This window comes from Neltuma alba, unplaced genomic scaffold, assembly GCF_004799145.2.
Source record: "Neltuma alba isolate B1F8T4 unplaced genomic scaffold, ASM479914v2 tig00011263_pilon, whole genome shotgun sequence".
Classification (NCBI taxonomy): domain Eukaryota; kingdom Viridiplantae; phylum Streptophyta; class Magnoliopsida; order Fabales; family Fabaceae; genus Neltuma; species Neltuma alba.
The window spans coordinates 20,177-39,518 of NW_021635975.1; the positions used below are offsets into that span (position 1 = coordinate 20,177).

At 32.2% G+C, this 19,342-nt stretch overlaps 2 protein-coding genes across 2 annotated transcripts; one reads left to right on the plus strand and one right to left on the minus strand.

The window, feature by feature from the left end:
• Positions 1 to 3,920: 3,920 nt before the first annotated feature.
• LOC114763183 (uncharacterized) lies at positions 3,921 to 13,594 on the plus strand. Its single transcript, XM_028952796.1, has 2 exons — positions 3,921 to 3,925; positions 12,426 to 13,594. Exon 2 carries the CDS (start codon positions 12,443 to 12,445, stop codon positions 13,040 to 13,042), a length of 600 nt encoding a protein of 199 aa, XP_028808629.1. The 5' UTR covers positions 3,921 to 3,925; positions 12,426 to 12,442; the 3' UTR covers positions 13,043 to 13,594.
• A 1,101-nt stretch (positions 13,595 to 14,695) lies between these two features.
• Positions 14,696 to 18,891, minus strand: LOC114763180 (aspartate aminotransferase, mitochondrial-like). The gene is made up of 10 exons (XM_028952792.1): positions 18,724 to 18,891; positions 18,495 to 18,580; positions 17,305 to 17,511; positions 17,058 to 17,163; positions 16,761 to 16,865; positions 16,502 to 16,674; positions 16,162 to 16,321; positions 15,972 to 16,067; positions 15,778 to 15,872; positions 14,696 to 15,199 (listed from the first exon to the last, which is right to left on the minus strand). Exons 1-10 carry the CDS (start codon positions 18,889 to 18,891, stop codon positions 15,064 to 15,066), a joined length of 1,332 nt encoding a protein of 443 aa, XP_028808625.1. The 3' UTR covers positions 14,696 to 15,063.
• Between the last annotated feature and the right edge of the window lie 451 nt (positions 18,892 to 19,342).

The window sequence follows — 19,342 nt, forward strand, 5'->3', positions numbered from 1 at the left end:
TAGAGAGTCCATTGTTAATGGGTTTATTATAAATTTAGGAAACTCCGAGTCAGAGGCGAAAGGAGTTTAATTAATTACAAAATAATTAAGAAAATTAAATCAAATTAATTAACACTTGTCGTCAATATTAGTTTAAGTTAATTAAATGGTCAGAATTTGTTATTTTCCTTAAAATTCAAATTAATTTAAGGGAAAATTAATCTTTTAACTCAAATAATAACATTTCCACATTCCTCAATTCTTTTTCTCATAACGATGTTTCAAATATGGTCTTGCAAGCTCAAAAGCAAACTGAAAGGCTCGGATATAGCTTGTTTGTTGGGATTCAAACCTTTGAACTCTTGCCATATTATTTGACGGGTACACTTTCTACTCAAAACAAAGAAAAGAATTTCCCACTTTGGTCATATATATGTACGTGGATCCGATGAAAAGAATTTCCCACTTTGAAAGACAAACCCCACAAATAGAAAAATGAATGAGGCCCCAAAAAAAAAAAAACAGAAAACGGATGGCAGTGGGACTGGGTTCATTGCTTCTTATACCTTTTTCCCCTCTTGGTGACTTCGTCTTTCTTCTCCGGTTCTCTTTCTTCGGTGACGTGGAGGTGGAGCTGAGTTGGAAGGGATTTTGTTACCCATTCTTGTCACATATGATGACTCAGAATGAGTTAGAAATGACAAGGATAATAATATAAAAAAATAAAAAGAGTAGAGAGCGAATCAAAATCGAGTCAAAAATTCAGGAAATAAGTTGTACCAGAGTCATAATTAAGAGACCAAGTTATAAGTGAGTTAAAAGTTAAGGAACTAAAAATTTTTTTCCCTTAGTTTAACTTAATCTTCATAAGTAGTTTTTTCATAAAAGGGTCAAAATAGTACCACACAAATGCTAATAATTCATTTGGTGAGCCGTAAAATGGCACACAAATTTTTTTAACAATTTTTGACTAGATAATTTGTTGTACAAACTTTGTAAAATTGATATAAAAGTAATAATATACACGTGATAAATATTTTGTTTTACTTATATATAGTTAACTATGCAAGGTTGTCGCGAAAAAAATTATAAACAATTCAAATTAGTGAATCAAATCTTTATTTCAGTAGAATGTTGAAATTAAATTAAATTAAATCAAACTGATTAAATTGGCTTAAATTTAACACATTAAACCCAAAAAACAGCAACATCATCAAGCACGTAACAATGTTAACCCATAAGAGTATGAATTTGCATTCTGCTACTAATGTGAAGACTTCGTTAGTGGAAAATCTATAAAAAAGCGCTGTTTGAATTAGGAGGCATGCTCCAGCCCTAATAAGCTCCTAGAAGCCAACTCATCTAAATTTTTTGATTAAAAAAAACTACATTCTCGACATTTTTTTTAAACATACTGTCAAAAGAATAAATCTTTCCAATATGATGTTAAAAGTCTAATTAAACTACTTAAAAAATGATTATATTAAAAATAACAGTATTAGATTATTAAAAGTATATATAAAATTATCGAAGCCCGTTGGATTTGTGTTTTACTGGCTTGGATGTGGGAGACATCTTGCTTTCACTTGTTCAACAAAATTCAAAATTAAATAAATTCTCATTTATGGATTGACTTAATTTTGATCCAAAATCGAATTGAATTTTTTTATGGCCTGGAAAAAACAAAATTTAAAATTAAATAAATGATCGTTTATGGAGTCCTATATACTAATTCTTCTGCACATATATCCTGATGATGCTATTAATTAATTTTTTTCTGACAAAATACTTCTATTTATGAGAGTCAAATTAGTCGATAAAATCATGCTGAATCACGTTCAAGCAATATCTAGTCTAATTGGGAGTAGCTTCATCTAACATAATTTTTTTTAGATGTACAAAGTTGAAACTCTCTATCTCGTGCAAAGGATTCATTTCATTTGGGCATGCAAAAGGAAGATGAATGTGAGTGATTGACTTTGACTAATGGCAAAATTCTTATCCAAAAACAGTTTTTTCAAAATAAAAAAAAAAACACAAAATTTGGCATATACAAGATGGAAAGCACTAAATAAGAGTCAAGTTGAAAGTGGGGTTTGTGAGGATCATAAGATTCTTTGGCTCAAAATTCAAGCATGTCCTTCATTGTGTCTTCTTTTACGTGCCCCTCCCCTACGACATCCCATGTTCCTCTCCCCTCTTTTATCTCTTCTAGCTATAAACAACTATATATTATTAATCACCACAATTTGACATATACAATAGCGAGGAGGAATATACGTGTGTGGGCATATATTTATAATCCTATTTATAAGTCATTGTTAACATATTTTATCAGAGCAAAAAAATCTTAAAATTTATTAATTTTAATAACTTTTCAATTTTACCCATATTTAATATATACATTCTCCAAAACAATAACAATCCACATAATAGTAAATGAAGGATAAATTAATATATTATTTGTGTCAAAAGTTTAATAAAGTGACTTATAAATATGATAAAAAAAAATTCTCTTTCCGAAATAAAAGCAGAGGAGTGTGCACACACACACACACACATATTTCTTGCTTATGGAGGGATCAGAAAAATAAGTTTAATAACTAGTTGTGAAAAGCTACGTGGAAAATCATAATTTGTGATTTTTTTTTGCCAACGCATAATTTGTGAATCAAAATAAAAGGCCAGAGATTGATTGCCACTCCCTGACGTAGGAAATTTAAGACTTTTTTAGGTAAACGACCATATTTATTAGTGGTTAAAAGTAAGTGGCAAGTAGAAAAATTAATTACTCAGTTAATTAATAAGCAAATCCATACAAATATGGCAAAAGATGGGCATGAGTTGAAAAAGGTGATAGACATTGATGTACAAGGAAGAGCTATTGATGTAAGGGTTGGAATCTTCCAAATGGAGAGAAGCGAACTAGACGGAATCACCGACGGAAGGAATGAGGTAGGGCGGGCGGAAGTGACGGTGGGAGGAGTTGGAGGGTGAAGGTGAGGGAGACGGGAGAGGATAAATATAGAGAAGGTAAGGGTGATGAGGGAAGAGGAGGGGAGAAACATGGTGGTTCTTGGCGCAGAAACACACAACAAAGAAGAAAAATTATTATGTGGAAGGGAGTTTTGGAAAAACAAATGGAGAAGAAGACGACGAACTAGCGACGAGGGCAGAAAAAGTCGGGAACAAAAGATGAGGACGACTTTCTAAAAGAAATTGTTAAATTAAATTACTAAGTAAATACAAATTAAAAAGCTGACAGCTAAGGTTACAGCCAAGATTAAGTTTAATGAAATGGCAGGTTTTTATTTGTCAGACCATAAATGACGTGGTGCTCTTGGAGCACACAAGGATTTCTCATGTCCACCATTACGCTTAATCAAGGCATTGAGGCATGATTGAGGGTGGCAGTCAATTTAACTGGGCTATTCTTGAAAAATCTGAGTTTAATTAATCTTTTATATATTATTTTATAATCTGATGTTAAACATAGAAACAGTTAAAAGATTTGCTTGGTTTTAAATAGAATTAATACAATTTCTAGTCCATCAAGTTTATTTCCGTTTAAAATATTGATCTTTATAATTTAATAAAAATCTAGACTATTTTGTTATTTGAGAGACCAAAAGTTATGATTTGAAATTTGGGAGACCAAAATCAAAATTCTCACAAACTTAAAAGACCAAATTAAATATTATATTAACTCTTCTAAATATATAATTACAGGCAAGGACCTGTGACTCTATGAAAGATCCAGAACATTTTTTTTGGGCATGTGAGAGATCTAGAACATTTATATATGTTAGACTTAATTAACCGGGTTTGATTTAGTGAAAAGAGCGAGTCTCTCACAACGGGACGAATTAATATTCTAATTTCTATTTAGAGAGATTCTCACGTTTAGTACCTAACATTTTAATAGAATGTCTCCAATAAGATGATGGTAAAAATAAAATGTTACACACAATTAGAGAGTCCATGGTTAATGGGTTTGATATAAATTTAGGAAACTCCGAGTCAGAGGGCGAAAGGAGCTTAATTAATTACAAAATAATTAAGAAAATTAAATCAAATTAATTAATATTTGTTGTCAATATTAGTTTGAGTTAATTAAATAGTAAGAATTAGTTACTTTGCTTAAAATTCAAATTAATTTAAGGGAAAAATTAATCTTTTAACTCAAATAATAATATTTCCATGTACATTCCTCAGTTCTTTTTATCATAATGATGTTTCAAATATGGTCTTGCAAGTTCGAAAGCAAACTCAAAGGCTAGGATATAGCTTGTTTTTTTGGGATTGAAACCGTTCAACTCTTGCCATAGTGTTTGATGAGTACACTTTCTACTCAAAACAAAGAAAAAGGGATAGAAGTGGTCACAGTTTTCAGACTAATTTGACCCCAAAAGATGCAACTTTACATCTTTGGTCATATGTACGTGGAATATTTAATTTGTTGTACAACTTCGCAAAATTGATATAAAAGTAATAATATACATGCAATAAACTTTAGGGAAAATCACTAACAGGTCCCACAGAAGGCAATTTATTACTATGAGGTCCCATGAAATGTCAAAATCACTGACAGGTCCCAAAGGACCTCAGAGTAATATTTTCGTTTTGTAAAATGACATTACTACCCCTCATATTCCAGATTCACATTTGCTCTGTCATTACGATTTACAACCTCAGCAGCGACTATTAACAACCTAATGAGAGGGCGTTAACAACCCTAGCAGTATCTGTTAACAACTTACTTTATAGAATTATATAACCTCTACATAAGAGTAAATTATAACCAAATAATATAATACAACAACTTTAACACTAAAATGGGAAGCTTTTTGATATCATTAAGAATTTTAACTAGATCCAATAGGATTATAGTAATATTTTAATGCGAATATCCATTTACAATCTCAACAGCGATTATTAACAACTGAATGAGAGGGCATTAACAACCTAAGCAGTAGCAGTTAACAACTTACTTTATAGAATTATATAACCTCTGCATAAGAGTAAATTATAACCAAATAGTATAATACAACAACTTTAACACTAAAATGGGAAGCTTTTTGATATCATTAAGAATTTTAACTAAATCCAATAGGATTATAGTAATATTTTAATGCGAAGATCCATTTACAATCTCAATAGCGACTATTAACAACCGAATGAGAAGGCATTAACAACCTAAGCAGTATCCGTTAACAACTTACTTTATAGAATTATATAACCTCCGCGTAAGAGTAAATTATAACCAAATAGTATAATACAATAACTTTAACACTAAAATGAGAAACTTTTTGATATCATTAAGAATTTTAACCAAACCCAATAGGATTATAACAACATTTTAATGCGAAAATCCATTTACAACCTCAACAGTAAGTATTAATAACCTAAGGAGAATTGTTAACAACCTTAGCAGTGTCTGTTAACAACTAACTTTATCGAATAATATAACTTTTAACTATAACTAACTAAACTATAACTAAATAGTCTTAAAGTTAATCTTATATAGTTGTTAGAGGTTATATTATCCTATAAAGTCAATTGTTAATAGATACTGTCTAGATTGTCAACAGCTCTCTTTGGGTTATTAATACTCACCATTGAGGTTGTAAATGGATCTTCGCATTAAAATGTTGCTATAATCCTATTGGGTTTAGTTAAAATTCTTAATGATATAAAAAAGCTTCCCATTTTAGTATTAAAGTTGTTGTATTATACTATTTGGTTATAATTTACTCTTATGCGGAGGTTATATATTCTATAAAGTAAGTTGTTAACTGATACTGCTTAGGTTGTTAATGCTTTCTCATTCGGTTGTTAATAGTCACTGTTGAGGTTGTAAATGGATCTTCGCATTAAAATATTACTATAATCCTATTGGATCTAGTTAAAATTCTTAATGATATCAAAAAGCTTCCCATTTTAGTGTTAAAGTTGTTGTATTATATTATTTGGTTATAATTTACTCTTATGTAGAGGTTATATAATTCTATAAAGTAAGTTGTTAACGGATACTGCTATGGTTGTTAACGCCCTCTCATTAGGTTGTTAATAGTCGCTGCTGAGGTTGTAAATCGTAATGACAGAGCAAATGTGAATCTGAAATATGAGGGGCAGTAATGTCATTTTACAAAACGAAAATATTACTCTGAGGTCCCTTGGGACCTGTCAGTGATTTTGACATTTCGTGGGACCTCAGAGTAATAAATTGCCTTCTGTGGGACCTGTTAGTGATTTTCCCTAAATTTTAACATACTATCAAAATGTCAAAAGTCTAATTAGATTCCTGCTTTCCCTTATTAAACAAAATTCAAAAATAAATTATCGTTTATGGAATGGCTTAATTTTGATCCAAAATCGGATTGAATTTTTTATGGCCTGGGAAAAAAAACAAAAATTAAAATTAAATAAATGATAGTTTATGGAGTCCTATGCCAATTCTTCTGCACATATATCCTCATGATGCTATTAATTAATTTTTTCTGACAAAAATGTATAATTAAATAAAAGAGGGTCCAGAAATTCTGTGAATCACATACTCCACAATTCGACCTAATCTTGGTTCTCTCTCTGACAGAGTCTAATTACACAATTATACCCTCACCCACCCCCATGCTCTCTCATTTATTAATCCCATTGAACTTCAAAACCCTAGCACCACAACCCCCCACATACCTCTCACATTTCTGCCATATATAAATGCTCCCCCTGTATATGCATACATGGTCCTCCAAATTCATTTTTAGGCCCCACACTTAATTAACAATATTTATTGCTTTATTCCTCCTAAATGAAAAAACTAGTTAACTATTGCTTTATTCCTCCTAAATGAAAAAAATTAGTTAACTAATTCATATAAATTAAAAGTCTAGTTAATTGGTTATTTATTGAAACTGTATCCTATCTTAGCTTCCTTAAAATACCCACATGATTACATTAGAATTATTGTTGCATTTTATTATTGTTGATGGAATATTGAAGATTTGGGCTATGATAAATACAAGAAGAAAGTTTGATTAAAATTTTGCATTTAGAACTAAAATAAGTCTTTCAACTAGTTCCTATTATTTAGAATCGAATGGAGTATTATACTCTTTAATAAGGCTCTTATTGTTCTTAGAAGTATTCTCTTACTGGCACTAGATACTGTAAAGTATCAAGTAGTGAAATGTTTTTCTCCATAATCTGTAATTTATAATGCATATTTAATGAAAAGGCTACATTGCACTATTTGATAGTCTCTTCATCTTTTATTATAAGAAACAACCATCAAAATTATGCAGTTCACAATGAGTAAGATATATATTTCCAATCATACTTTTGTTTGTAAAGAGATTAGATGAGATATAATGAGTAAAAATTTATTATAAAAAGATAATAAGTAACATCTATTTAATGGAGTCAAGAGTGAAAATAATTTTTTTTATATTTAAAAATATCACTAGAAGAGAGAGGGGGGGGGGAGGAGCAGCTCAGAATACGTGATAATAATAATGAGAAAATAGTTTTCAATTATAGATGGTAACATCCCTTCTTCTTTTTCTTTTTTTTTTGACCGGAGTCGTAACATCCCTTCTTCAAAGTTAGCGAAAACTGTTGTGAATTGATTGATTCTTAATTACTTGTGACAGAAGGGTCCTACCCTACTGGCTACTGGTACATGGTCATTAAGAAGGGGTATATGGGCATATCAGATTCCTGGGACTGTTTGTTTCATGAAGGCCGTAAATTCTTGCAAGAACCTGCCATGTGGATCTGATGTGACTCTGCACGTAAAACATTAGAAACACATTAATTAATTAATTGATTTCTTTTTATGGGACAACATTACATAAAAACGATATTTGGCTAAGGTACAGAATTAAACAAGTCACATATATAGGATTCAAACATTATTGTTCCATCTTTGATTTGAATCCTATATTACACTACTCTTTCTTTATTATAAGATCATTTTAACTAAATTGTGCGGTTTAAAAAAATAGTTAAAATTAATTAAAAACAATTAATATGTAGCAAAGAAATTTTTTTTCCAAATATACCTCTATGTATAAATGGGTAGATGTGAGAGAGTAATAGTGAGATAAATAAAAAAAGAGAATATATTAAATGTATTAAATTAGGGATAAAATAGTTAATAATACATTAAATGTTTAGACAAACTCAAAAAGGATATTATAAAAAAAGACAAACCTATTCAGAAAATTAAATCTTATAATAAGAGACGGAAGGAGTACCTATTATTCAAGCATTGTAAGACGGCAGTAGTTTTCATGATAAGAATATGTCTGTCTATAATGTTTGAGCTCGTGACGTTATTTTCAAGCAATCGACTCTCTCTTTTGAGGCCATTACGTAAAGACATTACCATTTTCCCCCATTAAAAAAAAAAATCCGCATGATAAGACCAAATTTAAGCATTGTCCATGGATATAAAAGAAAGTAACCTCGCTATTTAAGCTATGAAATTTAAACTTATAACTCAAAGAAAACCAAATTGTTTGTTTTCATTAGTTATTATTATAAGACATCTCTAATCACTTTACCGGAATCAAAGATTAAGTCATTAAGTTTATAGAAAATAAAATATATTTTTTATTCTATTCATATTTAAATGGAAAAAGTTTTTAGATGCACTAGTTTTATTATTGATTCTTATAGTTTGATCAAATTTTAATTTTGATATATATATATATATATGTTTTCAAACAATTGGTATTGGTCTTACAGTTTCATAAGGAAATGAGGAAAAAGAGATGGGAGAGAGTTTAATAGAGAAAAAATAAAATATAATACTGCATTTAGTTCTTAATATAAGAACTAGAGTAGATAACTAATAATCTTTAGTAAGAACCCTTTATATATAGTCGATAAAAATATTTTAGAGAAGGATCTTATATTTAAGACTCAACTTAGTTTTCAACTAACATTTATATTAAGGATCCAAGAAAGTACATTAAGTATTTAACCAATGCATGATAAATTTTTTTTTTGGTAGGAGTCAAATTAAATTGACACAAAAACACACACTCACACACACAATACAGGTTTAACCCTATGACCTCATTTCTAATAAGAGGGATTGGTCCCACTAGATTCAAGAGTTTCTAGCACTAATGTATGCTAATCAATGCAAAGACACACAATTAATGGGATAAAAATGAAGGAAAAGAAAAGAGCTATTCCTTGCCCGCGTTAATGTTAGATATGTGCACTTCAAATCCTACATACCACCTCACGTATGAGAGGGTACCCTCTCCAAAATAGGGCACCTATTGGTGAGATGGAACAACTTAGAGCTTTTTGTAGTCTTGGATACCCCTCATTCTCCTACATTGAGTTAAAAGTACACTTTCAGATATATAAAAAATATAACTTATGAAAATACCAATCCTATTCCAAAAATTGTAATACATTATTTTCGATTCTTAATATAAAAATTCATTTGAATTTTATTTTTGTTATAAGTATAAGACCCAATTTATTTTTCTCTCATATTTATCTTTTTTTCTAAAATAGTCCTTATAATAATGATAATTTTGGCCAATACATTTTATTATTAAGGATATTTTAAGAAAAATAGTATCTATTTGTTACAAATAACTAACATAACAAATTTTTAATTTATTCAAATTAGTCAACTAACTCTTATATTAAAGATCAAAATAATATACTCTTCCGATCCTAAATATATAACATATTTTATAGTATATATAAGGATTTTATGTTTAGGATCCGAAGAATATATATATATGGTTTTTAAAAGAGAGTGGGAGTAATAAGAAAGGGAATGGCATCTTCATGTTACAATTATGGTAAGAGAAAATGGCAGACTTTAATGTCCCACGTGGTAACCATGTGACCAGTTTCATTATACCTTTGACTTCTCCACTTTCACTTGGTTATTGCCGTAGATTTAGCGTCCTTCTTTGCCTCTGCCCTTCCATGTGCCCTTGGCCCCAAGTCACCCCTTGTAAATATTATTGTTTTTTAAGGGTCCCCTGTGGGACCCAACAAACACAAGCTCACATACAGACTCAGTTTATAATATAGTATTACTTATACTATAGGCATCGTAAATTGTAAATAAATTACAAAAAGGCTCAAATTTAAATGGTCAAAATTGTTAGGTACGGACACTAATGCCCCATTTGATCTCATTTCTCAATTAAGTTGCATGTCCTTAACTTATTCTCTAAGCCTGCATGTGCCGACGAGTAATCAACGTGTTATTTTTTCCCAAATCTAAGTTCTATAGGCGACTTGAGTTTTAAAAAGAGCATTTACAAAATAAATATTTATAAATTATTTATTAAGATGTTCACATAATTCAAAGTTATATTTTTTTCTTGTAGGTAGGGTGTCGGCAGAATAGCCTTGCCAATTAAATCACTCTTTGTTTGTTCTTTAAGGGTTTTAATTTATTTGATCATGCTAATTCTTAGAAAATATGCTTAAATGTAAACAAAATATATATTGTTATTAATGATTATGTGAAATTATAGGACTGAAATTACTTGATCATAAATGGCAACAAAGGATATCCATTCAAAAGAGTTAATCAAATCATCACTGAAGAATTGATTCATGAGAATACGATGGTTGTACTGTGTGATATTTAGATGTATTATTATTAATTATAATGCTTGTCAATTAATATCTTGAGTTGAAGTTATACGAAATTCTCATTTCTTTTGTGAACTTTTTAATCTTAATTTGAACTATTTATTTGCTCTAAAAAAATTGAATGATTTAATTTTTTGATTAGATGACGAAATTTACTTTTGTTTGTAAACTTAACCAAACGCCACCCAAAAATTTCTATACGCGTAATGACTAACCATCACTTAAATGACGTGTGGTTACTTGAATTATCAAACTCTAGCTTGTTATATTTCCTGTTTTTGAAGTTACAAGTCAATTGATTTTTTAAATTTCAATTTTACCATTAACTTTATCTTTCATTAGTCAAAAAGGAACACTAATAAAATTATGAAGAGTAGGCTGAGTAGCATCCAATGATCATGATAATTATTCTTGCATAATTTATTAAATTATTATCTCCTCATATCATATTAAATGTTGATTAATAATAACAGATAATTTAAAACTCTGTTCAATTGAAAAAAATGGTATGTTCAAGTTAGCAAATAAAAATATTAAAGCTATCAAGCTATCAATATTATAGCCCTTATTTCTTGCCAAATGATATGGGATTTTTTTTTTTTATAATTTTACCAAGCCACTTTGAACCTAGCTATTTTAAGTCGAATCAAGTTAAATCATATGGATATAAAGCTTTATTAGAACCATTTCTTCACACATCCAAATCTAACATCTTAAATCAACCAGCTGGTCGTTACTCTTTACTACTTATTAGACTATAAATGGGTGAAGCACTCTTGGTAGCATTTCATTAAATTTTTCCAAGATAATTATTTTAGTAACAAATTAATTTACTCATTAAGGCAAGGATAACTAATTCATATTTTCTAAGTAGTGATAGTTTATATCCTCTTGTTGGCAAAAAAAGAAAAGAAAAGATAGTTTATATCCTCAATCTTGTAAAAGAAAAAGTTATGTTATTAATTATGAGTGCAAATCTAGCTAAGGAGCGTTAGTTTAATTAATGTGATCCTATATTCAAGCCCTTAATTATGTCTAGTTTTCTTTTTCACAAGTCATTTCAAATTTCAATAGAATTAAGGAGAGACTTAATATTCATTAACTCTGTATTTGAAAATTGATGAGAATTTTAACTTGGCAAGTCATAAAAAAAAGACCTTGAAAATAAAAAAAATCATTAGAAAAATATATGTGTATGCTTTTAAAAAAATAAAAAAATAAACAAAAAATTCAAAGAATGAGCATAGGAGTAACTCTTAACGGAAAATTCAAAGAATGAGCATAGGAGTAACTCAAAGTAATGTATTAAACTACTCCCTCCGTTCCTTATTATAAGAGACAAATAACCAAATTACGTTGATAAAAAAACAGTTAAAATTAGTTGAGGATAATTAATGTGTAAAAAGTATAATATTTTTTCCAACAATACCCCCATTAATAAGGAAAGAGAGTATGAGAGAGAACAATTAAATTATTAAAAGAAAGAGAAGTAGGAGGGAGAGAGAGTATGAGTTGGAGACAAAATAAATAGGGGTAAAATAGAAAATCAATACAAAAAAATAGGGATAACTTTTAAGTGTCTCTTATATATGGAAACATACCATAAGCATCAAATGTCTCTTATAATAAATAATGGAGGGAGTACTTACGAAACACTAATGACTTTTTTTTTCCCCACAACGACTTAAAATAAGGAAAAAATCACAATATAAAAGGAAGAGACGCAAGCAATGTGTGGAACTACAGGTAGAGGTGAGCTTCCATAAAAATCGCCATTCCATCATCTTCTGCTTTCGAAGAAGGAAACGAAACCAAAACCATGTACAGTGAGAAATCGGAGAATGGCCAGAAGACCACTCTGCAAATAAAGCAAGACGACAAGTTCTTCTGCAGGCTTCTCTCCAAAGAGACCTCCATCTCCAACCCTTCTTTCAGAGTCACCCCTGTGGCCGTCCCTTTCCTCTGGGAATCTCACCCTGGCACTCCCAAACACCCCTTCTCTGATCTCTCTCTCCCTCCTCTCACTCCTCCTCCTTCCTACTACTACAACGCCAACAATGCCTCCAACAAACCCATCAACAATAAGAAGTCTTCAAGATCCTATCTTTCTCGCTTCTCGTTTCCAAGATTCAATCTTAGGAAGACCCTTCTTCTCCCTTCTTCGCCATCTTCCTCTCTGTCCTCGTCGTCGTCGTCTTCTTCTTCATCGGACTCCTCCAGGACTGTTGGTTCTAATGGGAGGAGAAGGCGGTTCTTAAGCTGCGATTCTGCTGCTGATTTGTGGGGAAACTCTAACTGTGAAGAACATGATGAAGCTGTTGTTGTTGCAGACTCTAGAAATCCCACTTCCTGCTTTGGATTCCGTCGTTCTGCTAGCTCCAATGGTGGATTTGGAGGATGCTATGGAAGGCAAGCTTAGTGAGGTAATTTAACCTCACCAAACTGAAATTCGGTCCCCCATTGCTAGATTTGTTTACTTTTCATTCTTAAAAAATGGGCAAGTACATGTAATTTTGGACAGAATTATATGTAGTTTTAATAATGTTTGAAAGACACATGTGTAAATAATTTACACGCGTATGAACTAGACATTAGTGGCTCTGATAGAAACGAGCCAGTTTGTGAATTTGTGAGTTTTGAAGAACGGAGTTAAATAAGTTTGATAATGGGAGACCAGACTATCAATATCTGTGTAGTGGTCTGGGATCTGATGAGGCCACTTGGTTTTAATTTTCACTTTCATCTGTAAATCTTTCAAGTTGTGGTCTTCTTATGGTAGAAGGCAATCTGTTTTCTTCCGTAGAATTGAACTGTGAAGTTGGACTCTGTCAACTTTCCTTCTATATCGCAGGTATTCTCAAGTTAGCAACATGTCAAGAACTACAAAATTACGTATTGTCCCTTATCTTGTGGGCTTTCGGCTCAAGTTAGTTTTTTGCTTTGTTTAATTTTGACTTTTTCTGTTTGTGTATTTATTGAGAAGAAGAAACAGGTGGATGATGGTTTGGTAGTATTTAATTTGGCTGATTTTATTGCCAAGTCCTTATCTGGAGGCGATTAAAACTTGCCTACATGTAATGTTGAATTGATATTTCAAGAGCAAAATTGAAACTTTAATTTTGTCAGTTTTCCAAAAAGCTTTCAAGTCTTAAATGCTGACAAAATTTCATGTCGAACAAAGTTTAATCGAGCTTCTTCAAAATAAAGATTTCTACCAGGGTTGCAAGAATATTATTTTCCCATAAACATCACAAGAGTATTTGGATAAAATCAAAATCATAGTCTTAAAAGTATTTTTACGGTATATGAAGTAAATACGTAGAAGAGTTTGTTTTATTTTATGAAAAACTGCTTCTAAAAAACACTTTTAAGTGTTTCCAAACACCCTGTCACTTTTCATTTCAAAACCACTTGACATTAAAGTTATTTATTGAATATTTAAATATCGAGAGATTAAGATAGATGATGTGAGAGTTATATTCTGCCAATTCTAAATATAAGACCCACTTTACAGTGTATATTCTAACACTTTTCTACCGTTAATAACCCAAGCTACTCTTAGATGCCAAAAGAATCTATTGGATCTTTTCATTTCCTTCCATTAAATTTTGAAAGAAAATACATGGATACACTAAAAACCATCTTTTAATCAAATTTCATATTGCACTATGTCTGAATCATTTGGACTTATAATTCTATCTCCTTATTTATTTATTTATTTATTTTTATAATCCTATTTAATAGGATAGATCAGAGACTGGATTTTGGATTAAAAAACCTTGAATGGACCAAATGAAATTTACAAGAATAAAATGCATTCTTAGAGGAAACAATAGAGACCATATTAGGGAAAAAAAACAACAAAGAACAAGGCAACATTTGTCAGAGAAAGCTTTATCTAATTTTTCGGCAGAGAAACTGGCAAGGTCCTATAATGAGATGAATGCGTCCCTGTTACCACATGTCAGTTAGTGAGGACCACCATTTCTCTGTCTCATTGCACAACCCACCTAACCACCGTACTCCTCAACACTAATCCTACATATTACATATTGCATATTACAAGGAATACAATAAAATATCCAAATCTGAAGGCACATCTCCAGTTTTTCCTTTTCATTTATTGAGCTCGATTCTTCATGACAAATATTTTACAGGTTACCTTTTACATGTATCAAAAGTACAAGAAGGAAACAACAAGGATTAGGTCTGGTGAATGGAATCCAATTCCATTTGGACTGTGACGAGTTACCCTGATCAATCAGTAAACGTGATAGTTCATCTTCCTTAATGTAGCTGTTCATTCTACTGTAATGAATTTATTTACTTACAATCACTACCATAGTAATAATAATTTAGTGATGATGCTTTCTGGCATGTTTGTAAACCATAAGCCTTGTATTTCCTATGTGTACTGCCTTTGGATTCTCTCACCTAAAATCAAGAGAATCCAAACTGGAAAGAGTTATTATTGATCCTGGAGTTGCTATCGCACAAGACTTCTTCGTCCATTCTGGTAACTTGATGTATTGCGTTTGCCACATATTTAACATTGCTCTTGGTCACACCTGCCATGCTGCCAGCAATACCGTGGAGTCAGAGACAGTATCTTCTGAAGTTCTGAAACATAAATATTAGAAGGAAATCCTAATTTTGATCCTTACAAAAAGGAACCTTCAATTTGTTCCTTATTCTTTAGAATACAATTAATGCTTCCCTTCCATCTTGCATTTGTGCACAAGAAACCATGAAGCTAAAAGATCACTAAGTCGAACATACCCCACTTACGTGTCACCAGTTAGCCCAAACTTGCCAAAGTTTTCAGAAAATCTCTAGAATCAAGCAGCAGCAACATCACAGGAAGTAGCAAGGGAAAATTTGTGGGCAACAAAGTGATGTAATGGAAGGGACTTAATCGTTGTAAGAAAATGACCAAACCTAGAAACTTGTCAATCAATAGACTATATAAAAACAAAATTACTGGTTACTACAGATTTACTATTCATTTAAATAAGTGTCATTTTTGCCAGACTGTTGCTTTTTGTTTTTTTCATATTACATCTGCATGAGAGGGACTTTTCTGGTTGAGTGAAAAATGTGAGAAAAGAATAGATAATGACAACAATCAAACTCTTATATGTCTTTGGAGCATACCTTACGCGACCATCTGGAGTCATGTAGATATGGAAATCCTTCTCCAGTTGTTTAACCTGATCAGGGGATAATCCTAAAAGGCTGAACATGCCAACCTGCATTTGCAAATATGCCTAGACGTGAACATTATGCACTCAAATAAGATGTTTTCTCAAGGAAAAATAACAGCAAATCCAGAACTAAACACCCAGAACCTGCTTAGTTATATGCTCCCACTTGAGAGAACAATCCAAGTTCTCAAGACTCTCACGCAAGGTAGATCGCATTGTTTGAATCCGATTGGCCATATCCTTCAAACAAGGCACATTGACATAAAAGGGAATCAGAACCATAAGTCAATTTAGAGAAGAAGACAAGGAGAAAACAGAATAGCTTCACTATTACCTTCAACTCTTTCCTCCAAACTGCTTTCATGTCTGGATCATGTAAGATCATTGTAACCAATAATAGACCATGCATGGGGAGGTTGCTATGCATTGCAAGTGAAATCTTCTCCAACTGGCTTTTCATAGCAGCAGATTGCTCTTTATCGGTGCACAAAACACTGTCATAGACAATCATGTAGATCAAGAACAGAAAGGAATATAATAATCAAAAGCATAAAAGATGTAAGAAAAGCATACGTAAATCTTCACAAAACATTGACATTGACCTTCAAGTCATTTATTTGAGCTTGGCCATGGAAATGCATCACGAATCATATGTTAGATGATATGTATCTTACCTAAGACAACCAACTTTGTGCCCAAATAATGCCATAATCTTAGCAAATGATTGAGCACAGCCTATTAAATGTCCGTCTTCAAAAAAAATCCGTAGCGCCTTAGCATCCTTTTCTAGATCCCCACTTGCCAAACCTTGATAAGACATGTCGAAAAAGGGAAAATGATGTTTTGCCTGTAAAATAATTGAAACAAGACCATTATTTAATCTACAGAAATGAGTCATAAAACAATATACCATAGCATATTTATAAACGTCACCTTGAATTCGCATGAGATTTCTCTCCATTGTTCCTCAGTTGGGTCAACACCAGTTGGATTGTGAGCACAGGGATGAAGCAAGAAGAATGAACCATCTGGTGCATTCTGAATTTACCAACACAGGAAAATTTATACAATAAAAGACTTACCCCGGTAGCATGTTTTTATTTAATGCTGTCAACTAATTATGCATTTAATTGTATGGCGGATATACATATATAATTGACCGCATAATAATATTCTTAATGTAATGTAAAACGTGACAAAACGTGACTAACTGCAGTTAAATTCTCATACCTTCACATCATCCATGAGCGCTGAAAAGTCTAAACCTTTTGTATCAGCATGGTAGTAGTGAAACATTTTGACTGGAATTCCAGCCTGTCTCCATATGTTGTGGTGGCTATGCCAAAAGAAAAAGGTCTTGTAGATTAGATATTGGAATTTGAAGGACGAAAGATCAGATTTAAAATTGAACACATAATTGATTCAGGTCTGATGTAAACTAAACATATTAAAATAGTCCAATAGGAACAGGACCTACTTTGACCAGGTTGGATTTGGTAGATAAATTTGTGAATCAGGATAGAAATTCCTCTGGAATTCAGCAAAGAGCCGGCATGCACCCGTTCCAGAAAGAGCTGGAACTCCAGCAAATAAGTCTTCTCTGACAATATGTGAATCATTCCCATATGCCAATTTCACACTCTCCAGAACAAACTTTGAACTGACTGCAGAAGAGCTTAATTCCCTGCCAGAAACTCATATTTGGGATCAAAAGTACTCTTTTCCCTCCTTCTTTTATGGACAGTAAATCATCAGCACTCTTGTTACTAGAATGTCACTCGGGTTTATAAGAGGTAATGCAATAGTTTAAGAAGAAAAACATGATCTTTATGGGGGCAAGTTCTTTTAGGAGTTTACAATGCCATAAAACTGCAATAGCAAGAAAGCTTTTGCTTTCATTTTTTTTTTCAAAAAAAAAAAAAAACAAAGGAATTATTGAGCGCCAAAATTAACCCAGAAAGAAGTATATTTTCATTCTTAGGGAAATTAGATAACCTTCAGCCCAGAAACTTAGCTTCTAACGGATGAAATAGCATGTGGAGTTACATTTTTGAGAGAAATCAATTTTCCATTAGTTGCAGCAATATTGCACTGCTTTTGATTATGTACAGTACAAACTATGGCATGTACATGGAATACAACCATGTTGACTCTGAAGAAAAGCACCAAATTCACATGTACTGACATATCATCAGGTATTAATTTACCTCGCATCCAAGCACTTCAAAAACCTAGAGTTTAATGGGGCCATTAATCAGAGTTATTACTCAGGCAACAGCTCAAACAACATCCCAAAAGAAGACTTTCAGTAGTTCCAAATTCCAATTTTAATGTATGCAGAATAACTTAGCTATGGCAGATACTTGTGCCTAAGATAGACCTGCCTATATACATATAAACTTAGTTGCGGTTGTCTTTTGTTTGACAGGCTTAATGATTTTGTCCAAAGTATTTTCTTAATTTCAAACTAATGACCAAGTCGTACAGCCCACTAAGGGGTTTAAATAACTCCTTCACCGCACATTATGGCTATAACTTGCAATACTGCTTAACGCTATATATTCATCAATCACCAGAATCCCCTTAATCGACTAATCTTAACATCATTCTCTTCATAGTGACACGGTAATTATTATTGCGAAAAAAGATTGAAGGAGGAACACTCACTCGAATTTACATCCCTTAATCTTAGCTTCTGCTTCACGAACAGATTGGAGAACAAAAGGTTTCCCTTCATCATCCCTGTAAGTCCCCTGAAAGCACAAAAATGGACAAGAACCCGAAATAAAATCAATAACCAAATAGAAACTTAACAATGAATTCATGGTGATTAAAGCTTAAGCATTTCCCACCAAAGATGCAAAATCAAGTGAAATGAATAGAGAGATGAGGTTACCACTCCAAGATTGATCTTGTGGGGAAAGGGGTCAGCACGAAAAGCTTCCTTCACCCGAACAATAGGGTCCTTTTCTGCGATTCTCACATGGTCCCACCATCGAAAGCCCCTAGCAGAAGAGGATATGAATCTTCTCGCATTCATTCCTCCATTGATGTACCACCACATGATGCTTATTACTTTTGTGTGAATTAGCAAGTGAATGGTGATGGGTATGAAGCAAATAGAGTGATCAAGAAAGATATATGAAGAAGGATAGCAGGAAAAGAGTGAGCTTTCAGCCTCCATGGTATTTTCTGATGTTGTTTTCAGTGTCCCCGGCTATTCCAATGTGCTCCTTTGGTTTTCGGGTTTGTCTTCGGTTTCTTGAAAGGAAACAACAAAACAGAGGGCTCCGGGGTTTGACTTCCCCAAGACCCTCAGATTTACACACGCGTCGAAATGTGAAATCTTTGCTTTGCGCGATTGATAATTGAACGATGACCCTTTAAATATGTTTGAACGAGTCGGTGGGACTATTGAGGGAGAGACCAGCCTAGTTAGAGAAATGTCGTCGATTTTCAAATTACATATCCAGGTATCGTAAGTCAATGAATGTATTGACCGGATGGCTTAAGAA